The sequence below is a fragment of the Podarcis liolepis genome (genome assembly GCF_965112155.1).
Source record: "Podarcis liolepis genome assembly, chromosome: 12".
NCBI lineage: Eukaryota > Metazoa > Chordata > Lepidosauria > Squamata > Lacertidae > Podarcis > Podarcis liolepis.
The window spans coordinates 27,105,091-27,115,624 of NC_139563.1; the positions used below are offsets into that span (position 1 = coordinate 27,105,091).

The window sequence follows — 10,534 nt, forward strand, 5'->3', positions numbered from 1 at the left end:
GCCAGCACAGAAATTGTGGTTTGATGGGAACGAAATAGGAACAGAAACCACAGCTTGAAGCTGTTTTACATAACACTGTACCAAATGAGGTTTGCCATTTTGTCTCAACTCACAGGCCACTGACAATCCAGATAGGTCCTTTGTACCATGGAGATGAGAGTCAACTTACGAAGCAAAGCGCTGGCCAGATAGAAAACAAAGATATACGACTCCAAACCATAGTTTTCCTGTTGTACGTCTGTAACTTATATTAGTACAGTGGTACCTCGGGTTACATATGCTTCAGGTTACAGACTCCGCTAACCCAGAAATATTACCTCGGGTTAAGAACTTTGCTTGAGGATGAGAACAGAAATCGTGCAGCAGCGGCGCAGCGGCAGTAGGAGGCCCCATTAGCTAAAGAGGTGCTTCAGGTTAAGAACAGTTTCAGCTTAAGAACAGACCTCCAAAACGAATTAAGTTCTTAACCCAAGGTACCACTGTCAGGGAACTGGAGTCAGAGAAGGAGGAGGGAATGGGAACTTACCGGGAGAAGGTCCCTTTAATAAGCAGCTGTTCGTCTTCGGACGAGAGAGAAGACAAAGGGGGGTCAGAGGGAAGTGAATCTGAGAGAGAGGAGGTACTTCCTGGGCCAAGCACCTCTCGGAAGGAAGCCAGTCGGGACAACTGACCGACCATGATGAAGTCACATTTTTGAACTGCTTGTACATAGCTTCAAAGAGGCAATAAATCTTGTAAATATGGCTGGATTCCCGGACTCTTATCTTCGCTAAGCACTCTCAACTCCCTGCCTGACAACCACTGTACAAACCATGGGTTTAGGGTACAGCTCAACCAATCCAAGGAACTTTCTACACATAAATTGTCTTCTAAGAAACTGAAATACAAGTTGTTGTCTTTAAAAAAAAAAAAAGCATTGTGAATACATAAATGTATTTAAAATACCAATACACATTGCTTTGCAGTTCCTATAATTATCACACAACAATCACTAAGTCAACATTTACGTCACTCAAGAATTTGACTCGCCATCTCCTTTGAAGTCCTCTAAATGTAGAATCCATGTTTTACAGATTAAGTTTTTTTAAAAAAAAACTTCACATGACAAATTTCTCATAAGCAAGCAACTCCCCTGCAGAGAAAGAAAACTATGTACATTTTTTTCTAAGGAAAAAACAATATGAGGACCTCTCTAAGAATTCCAGGGGAGAAGAGTGTCTAAGATTAGCTCACTATGATTTGTCTGATGCATCCTGTTTCAAACAAACTTCTGTTTCTTCAAGGATACAATATGAGTTCTAATCACCCACAGGAATATAATTGCTTAGAATTTATAGTCAAAAGGGTTGTTTAAAAAAAGCTTAATAGATTATTTTTTACCACTAAAGGCCAACACATATTATTCCTGACTGTTTTTGCAGCATGGTGCATACTTCATACATACCAGTAATTAGTAGCAGTAAATTGTAGGGTGAATTATTCCCCAAAGACTTCCATCCTTTCATCTTGTGGATGTTTTAACCACAAGAGAACTTGCCCTTTCTAGCTGTCAATTAGTCATATATATTTTTTCCACTTGATAGCTATTGCCACCATATATCATCTTCATTTTAACATCCATAGTAACTGTCAAAAGAAGTTCTGGGTTCAACTGATAAAATTCTTCATGGAAATTTCAGTTAATGGGTGGGCTGAATGTAAAGTTGTTGTTTTTTAAATTATTTAATTAAATCATGCTCCTCCCTTATAAATTACGTTCCCCCCAAAGACTCTTTTTATCGTCCCATTGATTTATTATTTTAATTCACTCTAAATACCAAAAATAAAATAGCTGCTATTCTGCCTACCATGTTTCAGTTTCATTTTTGTTCCGTATAAAAATTTACAGTTCCTTAAGTGGCCATCAAAGGCAAGGGGGGTGGGGGGTGGAATTACATAGAAAAGCAACATTCATTTTAAGTTTAACCTGAGCCAAGAAATACATAGGCAACTTAATACAATGCTCCATTTAAAAGAGCAGGAAAGAAGCACAATAAATAGTAAAACATATATTCAGCAAAATCAAGTAATAGTGCTTCATTGCTACTGCATCATTTCAGCTATCATGTTAGAAGGCTCCATGTTTAAATAAATCAATGTAGAAATGTAGCATATCAGGGAGCATATGTAAAGATATTCCTAGATTTGAAGCGCATCCATTCACCAGATCCTATTAAAACCAACACTTTTGAAAATTTAGAATAGCCACAAATAGTTATTAATTCAAAAAAAGTACTGCAAGGCTAAATTATTTTTAACCTCAATACCATTTATTTATTTCTTCTGTTTTGCTTTGTTTCTTTGGTCACATAAGGCAATTAAAAAAAATATTTATTATGTACATTGTATAGGCAGCAACCATTTTGCACCTGGGTGCAATTTCTGGGCCCTACAAGGGTTGGTGGAGCATGCATAAGAAGTCCATTTGCCTCCATTAACCCCCATGCCCCCATTTGCCCTCTTCTGGGTCCCAAAAGACCCATGCATTGGTGGTCACACATCAATTAGAGCCGTGCAAAATTGTTGCTGCCTGTAACTTTTCCAGTTTTGCTTCAAATCGTTGTTTACTTAACGCAAGAATTCCAATCCCATGGATTTGAAAGTTATAGCCTAGCTTTCCCAGCTCATCAATACGGTTACTTATAGTTTTGATGCTTTTGTCCAGAACTAGAGGACTTTTCAGTATTAGATTAATGTTAATATTTGCCTGCAAGAGGCAATCTATTTTATCATTCAGGTTCTGTGGAGAAAGGTATAGAATGCGAAGGTGCTTAAGGACAAACATATCTGCCTCTAGTTCAGTGCACCCATGAGACAACAGCTTCTCTTTCACGTTTGCAAGTGTCTTTTTTAGGTATTCATTAGAGAGATCCAGAACATCACCTCCTTGCCCATGCAACAGCGTTAGAAATTCCTTATTGCTCAGATTTAAAGATGACTGCAGAAACTGAACGTTTGCTTTCACTTGCTTGCTGCTCCGTAAGAGGATAAAGACATTTTTAGAAATTATCTGTTTTACAAAGTCATCTGGCTTTTCTCCACCTAGATCTAAATAGATGTCATTCAAGAGGCTTATCATTTGTTTATTGAGCTCTATACTGTTAGAAAACACCCTTGGAACTCTGGTCAGCATGTTGCCAAGATCCTTAGAAGTCAGCCCAATAGAACAAAATAAGGTAATGTTCTTCTGCATGTTTTCATTATTCCCAGAACGGAAAAAGGATTCAGGGGAACGTTTCAGGATTGTTACAATTTCCATGTCGGTCATCAAAATGCTTCGCCAAATTTCCCAGCGTTCTTTCAGAGACTGGTGTGAGCGAGTGATGGCACGTGGATAACGTGAGATTATACTGGCAATGGCTTCTCTGTTAGCCCCTTTTCCTTGCAGAAAAATCTTCAGGCCATCTTCATTGGTGATCTGCCTCTTGAGAACACCAGGCTGTCGTTTTCTTACCATTTTGACATCCACGCCCATACCAGCCAGATTTTTCACTAAAATGTTGTTCTCCTTGTCCAATTCATCACTGGAGCTATCAATCTTAAGGCAAAGAAACCTAGCAGAATCCCCTCTGAATATAATGTCTGTAGACAACTTGATAAGCCAAGGTAAATTCATGTTGAAAAGCAGTTTATTTTTCATGTTCACCAGCCCTCTCATTGCGATGCTAACCAGGCACTGCAAATCTCTGAATAAAATTGTACTTCCAGTCAGTTCAGGATCTTTAAATAAGAGACAAGGAGAGAGAATTATAATAAACTGTAAGGAAGCATTCATGAACAACCTGTTCATAACTTAATTTGTTTAACACATTTTAAAAAGATTCGGATTCATTGTAAGAATGAATTAAATGTTAGCAATCCCCTTCTAGATGGCTTTTTATTTTTTGTGTGGAGTGCCTATTGTATGGGTTAGAAATGTCTGAGAACACTCCTTGGTGGAATGAAGGAATACCAGAGAGGGGCACATGAAATTCCACCCATCAATTTGCATTTCTTAGTACAGAAAGTATTGATCTGATGTATAGCGATCTCTCCTATTCTGATTAATTCAAGAGGGTTCTAGAAGGCTTTCTTTCTATGTGAAAGAAGGAGGTAGGTTTTTGTTTGGGTTATATTCCTTCTGGGAAGCTGAGTACAGCTGGTTTAAACTGGTTGTTATCTTTCTGTCAAGGTTGTGCTGACTATAATAGTAAGACCAGGAGGAGCCTGGGTCACACTTACATTCTCTTTCTGTCCCTTTGTTCTGGTGTTCTGTATGCTATAGAGTTAGGGCTTAGTCTTATAAGCTTGTAAGTTTTATTGTAAGTGCTACAACTGGAATCTTTTTATGGACTGTGCCAATCCTGAATATATTGGGTTTGTGACCATTATGCTCATTTGCCTTCAGTAGCAGGTAAAGCTCAAGTACAATTGCTGTGGTCTATTTTTTGGAATCTCTGCTACATGTTTTAACTTTTTTCCTCCCCAGTGGAAGAAGCTGGGCGACACCTTGGGTGAGTCATAGGTGAGAGATAGCAACCTGGGCGAGAGCCAGATTGCTATCTAGGAGAGTACATCTGTGGATAGATGAATGCTACATGGTTCTGTCAGTGTCTCCTGGTATTTTTGCAGTACATTTTAGTAGAGTGGATAAAGTCTTAGCGGTTTGATGACGGAGAGGGAAAAACTGTAAAGAATGGGTGGGTGGTGCATGTATACATACGTATTGGTGGATGAGTTGAGGGTGTGGGAATTAGAAAGGGATGAGTACTGGGTGCTGTATGATTTGTGTTTACATAGTTTGAGTGATTTGGGTAGGGAAATTAGTTGGGAGTAGGCACAGGATATAGCTGGGTGTGAAGAATATGTGAATGCTGAATATTGTGAGTGAGGATGCGCCTTAGCAAGAGGCTGGGGGAAGACGGAAGGGATGGTATGCCTATCAAGGTAGTTATGAGGAAGAAGGTATGGATGGAATTGGGTGAGGTCCAGATGGCTGGAGACTGTGCCCCTTTCCAACCTTCCATCCACCTTAAAGCAACTTAGTGGCCCGGCTACTGAGTAAGTTAAGAAGTTTTCAAACTGTGCTACTCTGTTTTTGCTTTTGAAGGACTTTATTGTTTCATCCAGTGTTGTAACTTTATCAGTTTCATTGTTTGTTTAATTGTGTGCATATATATTTTATCCTGTAAACCGCTTAGAGGCTGTTCTCATATTAAGCGTTATATAAATATATGAAATATCAACAACTTCAGAATGATTATACCTGTCTTGGCGATAAATACTAGCCACACAATTATTATTTTTTACTAGCCTTCTAGTATTTGAGCAAAGGTAGTGGAGGTTTATTTAAAAAATAAATATAGTGAAATAAACAGTAAATTACATTCAGAGAATTACAAACAGAGAATTACATTCTCAATGCAGAGGAACCAGGCTAAGGGCACAGTCCTAACTCCATTACTAATGGGAATTCTTAGTAAAATGGTTCAGATTTAAGTGTATATAAAATTGCAGCCATAAAGTAATACAGTGGAACCTTGGTTCTCGAACTTAATCCACTCTGGGAAGAAGAAGAAGAGTTTGGACTTGATATCCCGCCTTTCACTACCCTTTAAGGAGTCTCAAAGCGGCTAACAATCTCCTTTTCCCTTCCTCCCCCACAACAAACACTCTGTGAGGTGAGTGGGGCTGAGAGACTTCAGAGAAGTGTGACTAGCCCAAGGTCACCCAGCAGCTGCATGTGGAGGAGCGGGGAAACAAACCCGGTTCACCAGATTACGAGTCCACTGCTCTTAACCACTACACCACACTGGGAGTCTGTTCGACTCCTGGTGCAGCTTCCGATTGGCTGCAGGAGTTTCCTGCACTCAAGCAGAAGCCGTGTTGGACATTCGGCTTCCGAAAAACGTTCAAAAATCGGAACACTTACTTCCAGGTTTTCAGTGTTCGGGAGCCAAAACGTACAAGTACCAAGGCATTCGAGAACCAAGGTACGAATGTATACAATATTAGTCGTGTTAAGAGTAAACCCACTGAAAACAATGGACATAAGTAACAAAGGGTCTATGGTGCACTCACACTAATGAGATACTTTTAATGAGAAGCAGAGACGACAAGCAGTTTCCTCTCTCTTTTGCATCCTCCCAAAATGTTCTGCTGTAGTTCACTGCAGATGCACAATTCACACCAGCAAAGAGGAGTCACAGAATTATACATGAGTACATACCCCCACATTTGGATGCTGGGAAAGACTCTAGCCAACCAACCGTACGGTGTCCTGACTGCTTGTCCCAATTGCATAGCACTCTCTGTTCATAATCAGGAGCTCACGTTGGGCTTCATTTTCACACAATACATGTGTGGCATTTGCCTGTTCTTTTGGAAATGTCTGTACAGGGGGAGAGAAAGGGTTAATAGGTAGACCAATAGAAAAGCCAGAGGCAGAGCCTACCTGTTTTTAAAAGGCTTAGCCAGAGGTTTTAGTCAGTTGGGAAAGCAGTTGGAAGACAGATGGAAATAGAGAGCGTTATTGCAGTTGGTTCTTGTGAGGGGAGGTAGAAGAGACAGGATAAAATAAGACTAAGAGGGTAAAGGGTAACAGCATTTTGAATGCATTTAAAGTTTATTTGTGTTTGCAATAAACTACAAGCTTCGATGTTAACTTGAGAACCCAACTGAGACTAAGTGATTTACCGGAGAGAACCTGGCTGTTGGCAGCGGATTAGTGGTGTACGGGTCAAAAGTCCGTGAAACGACTGGGGGCTCCGTACGAACGCCACAACATGCTTGCTGGAAGGAGGGTAAAATAAATGATGTTGTAGGTGAGATTAAATGCATAGCCTTGATCCTCACTAAATAATATTAATTCTGTGGTGGTCATATCAGTAGACTGGTTTTTATAACGTGTTATGCATTAAACTGAGTGGCTACCAGAAAGGAATGTTTTGTTGTGTTCTAAACTGTTGGCTTTGCATGCTTTTATATTATGATATCACATTATAAATGCACTAGGTTACCAGTTATCAATAAGTTTAATTAATACTACTAATTGACACTTTAAGTGCAAGACAAACAATATTCAGATACATTAAAATAAATTCCTTAAATTGGAGCTTAGTGGTAGAGCACATGCTTTGGCACAAAAGGTCATGACTCCCTGCATGTGGAAACAGGGCTGCAAAAGATTGGCTGTGACTCTGGAGATGCTCTACTGAATAATGTACTGAGCTAAATGACCAATGGTCTGACTCTGTATGACAGTTATGTTCCTAAACCGCTTCCCCTGAGGAAAGGCATCATTCCCAAAAACTGGCTCTTCACCTCATTTACAGCCAGGTTCAGTACATGAGCGTGGCCGGGGATGGGGGGTGAGGGACAGGGGAGGCAGCCCCCTAAATCAAGTAAATAAATAAAAACATTTAACTGACCAATTGCATCGCAGTTAACTCAGTTTCTCCCCACCCCAGCATAATACCTGCTCTCCCCTACAATAAATCCTGGCTACGCCCATGGATCTGTATACGTTAACTCAAAAATAAAACCCAGCTTTATTCGGTTACAATTTATAGTACAAAGAGGCAACAGCAAATTTGGGGGCGCGGGGGTGAAGCCGCGGGCGTGCATAGACACCTTCCCTCCATAAAACAGCTTGCCTCTCACCCCATTGCTGAGACCCTGGGGTGACCTGTAAGAAAGGCATTTTTTCCACATACAAACGGGAAAATGTGTGTTTCATTTCTGAGTAGACATGAATGTGCAGGACCGCGCTGTTGCGGCGAAATCGGTAAAAGGAAACAAGCCTGAACCCTAGGTTTGCTTAATGAATTATCACCTCCCTCGAAATCAACAGCATTTTAATTCCTAGAGAAGATACGGCACGGATGGGAGTTTTAGTTTCCTTCAAAAATCTAGCATAAAATACACATTGCCCCTGAAGCGAACCTCCTTTTCTCTTCTTCCCCTCTGCCACCGCCTTCCCTATTTACCAGCCTCAGCTTTGCTAGCCTTGAGCCGCCAAAATCCTGCTTCCCAAAATTTAATATTCGCGTTCTATGCCTGAGGAACTTTTAAAGGCGTTACAGACAACGCACAAGAGTGGGTTGCAGATACTAGCGTGTTGCTCACCGCCGGCATTTGCGCGCTTCCTTCCTTGGGGAGGCGTGGAAAGTTGCAAACGGAAAAAGCAGAAAGCGCCAAAGAGCACGCGCGTGCAGGAGAGGAAAAGCGCGATGGGTGTTTTACTTTTTTAAGTGCTGCCATCTAGCAGAGAGGCCTCCGCCTGCCTTTTGCCGAAAAAGCGAACTACCAGGAGATGGCGGTATTAGATCAGATTCACACGTTCTTTGTTTCACGGTGTTCTCACGTTGCCGCAGGGAAAAGTACAGTAGTGACAAATTAACGCGTTCCTTTCTAATTTGTCATTAGAATCTGTTGATAATCTCGGCCTTCTGAGGTACTGCTTTGGGGCAAAGGAGCTGCTGCTGCTTTTTTAATTTGTCTGTTGGTTGATTGATTGATTGATTGATTGATCTGTTCTATGCAATGGAATGTGTATTGGTCTCCCCAGGCCCACACAGCCGCTTGTTTTAAAATAGGAGATGTTTGGCTATTGTAGGGAAGCTCAGCAGATTATGTATGAATTTGGAGAGGGGGGCATGCTGGCATCACGTAGCCATTACACTACCTCAATTCAGTGAGTTTTAAAATTCAGCAAGTCGGCCTCATTATGATGTGCGTATGTTTCAGCGTTTCCGTTATCATAGTTATAATTATAATTCCGTTATCATATTTATAATTATAATTCCGTTATAATAGTTATCATTATTATTATGTTTGTACCCCGCCCATCTGACTGGGTTGCCCCAGCCACTCTGGGTGGCTTCCAGCATATACAAAACCATAATAAAACATTAAAAACTTCCCTATACAGGGCTGCCTTTAGATGTATTTATTCTAAAGGTTGTCTAGTTACTCATCTCCTTGACATTTGAGAGGAGGGTGTTCTGCAGGGTGGGCACCACTACTGAGAAGGCCTCTGCCTGGTTCGCTGTAGCTTCACTTCTTGCAGCGAGGGAACCACCAGAAGACTTCAGAAGACTTTGAATGCCAATTCCTGATGACAACAGCAGGAGTGTGCCTCTGTGCTCATGTCTAGTTTATGGGCTTCCCACTGTGGGAAAATTTGACTGGACAGAACTCAAGTCCAGCACTGTTGTTCTTATGTTCTTTAATTGTCTGCTGTATGTAGAGGAAGTTTTTGTACACAGCAGCATACAGTCAGTTGGGACCTGTAATCTGAAGTGGTCCGGTCACAAGTTTACCACTGCAAGGTCCAAGACTGGAGAATTAAGCAGATAAGGAATAAAACAGATAAGGAAGTTTGGTATTGTCATGTCTACCCACCAGATCTTTTCAGAAATTTATGTGGCAAGTTTTGAACAGGACAGAATATTGTGGAATCCAATAGAGAATGGGGGAAGGATTTGATTAGTCATCAGTCGTTCTCGGGAACATTCTAGAAAGAAAGAAGCAGAACCACATCGCCTGGCTGTTACCCTGCAGTTACTGCTGTCAATTTGCCAACATGTGATAGTCCACAATATCAAATATAGATAAAAGATCTGATAGGATGAATAGCATACTGTGCTCCATATCAGTTTCTATGCATGGATTATTCATAAGGGTTACAGGCACATATTCACAATAGCATATTCAAATTTGAAGTGATAATTGCACGGGAGGTATCAAATAAACATCCTTAAAATACTACAGGATGTAATGAAGCATTGCTGTCTTGTCAAGACAATCAATAGTGTTTAGGATTTTTATTTGTTTATTTTTTTCCTGTTGCATGAAGGATTGCTCTTTTGCCACACTCCATATGAGGCTTTAGTTGTTTCTGATTAGCTGTAAGATGATCCAGACTAATATTTAGATTTTAGCCCTTTCCCATAGTCACCCATCCCTGAAGCCTCAGCATGGCTAACAACTAGAAGCAGCTAATAATGCAACTGTTAGGATTTTAATCAATAAAAAAGGCAGCACTAAATAACCACAGTCATCCCTAGGCAAATAATTCTTACTCAGACATAAATATCACCTGCTTCTGTTTTCTTCGTAGAAGATATTCTGACTACTTTTTCAGACCTTCGGATAATATTCAAGGATGAGGAGTAAACAGAGGGCAAGATATAGACTTGGGCACTTGGACCCTTAGATTTGTTTTTCTTAGTCATCATTCCCATACTGCAAGATAAACAGCTTTGAAAGCTGAGGTTTAGCTTCAAAAGTGTTTGTGATATCGCATGGGGGTCAAAGGGGAAAAGTACAAAATGTGACTGAGCTAATGCATAGCCCTTGCATGAGCCTAAGCTTCTCTATTGATCCAGGCCAAAATTCCAAACTACCTGCGATAACAGAGCCATATATATTACTGAATATCTTATGTTTAATGTTTTGTACATGATTGGAAATATATTAGCTAGGGAAGCAGGGTCAGCTAATTAATTACCAA

The 10,534-nt window shown here is 40.5% G+C and overlaps 1 protein-coding gene across 10 annotated transcripts; it reads right to left on the reverse strand.

Moving 5' to 3' along the window:
- Window positions 1–2,287: 2,287 nt before the first annotated feature.
- On the reverse strand, window positions 2,288–8,588 carry MTERF1 (mitochondrial transcription termination factor 1). 10 transcript variants are annotated; one of them, XM_083467701.1, is made up of 4 exons: window positions 8,146–8,588; window positions 6,715–6,810; window positions 6,288–6,409; window positions 2,288–3,759 (listed from the first exon to the last, which is right to left on the reverse strand). In XM_083467701.1, exons 3-4 carry the CDS (start codon window positions 6,319–6,321, stop codon window positions 2,540–2,542), a joined length of 1,254 nt encoding a protein of 417 aa, XP_083323827.1. In that variant the 5' UTR covers window positions 6,322–6,409; window positions 6,715–6,810; window positions 8,146–8,588; the 3' UTR covers window positions 2,288–2,539. The 10 variants fall into 10 exon arrangements, with proteins under 10 accessions (XP_083323827.1, XP_083323826.1, XP_083323825.1 ...); XM_083467700.1 differs by having other exon boundaries at window positions 6,715–7,412; XM_083467699.1 differs by lacking the exon at window positions 8,146–8,588 and adding an exon at window positions 7,963–8,139.
- Window positions 8,589–10,534: the final 1,946 nt, after the last annotated feature.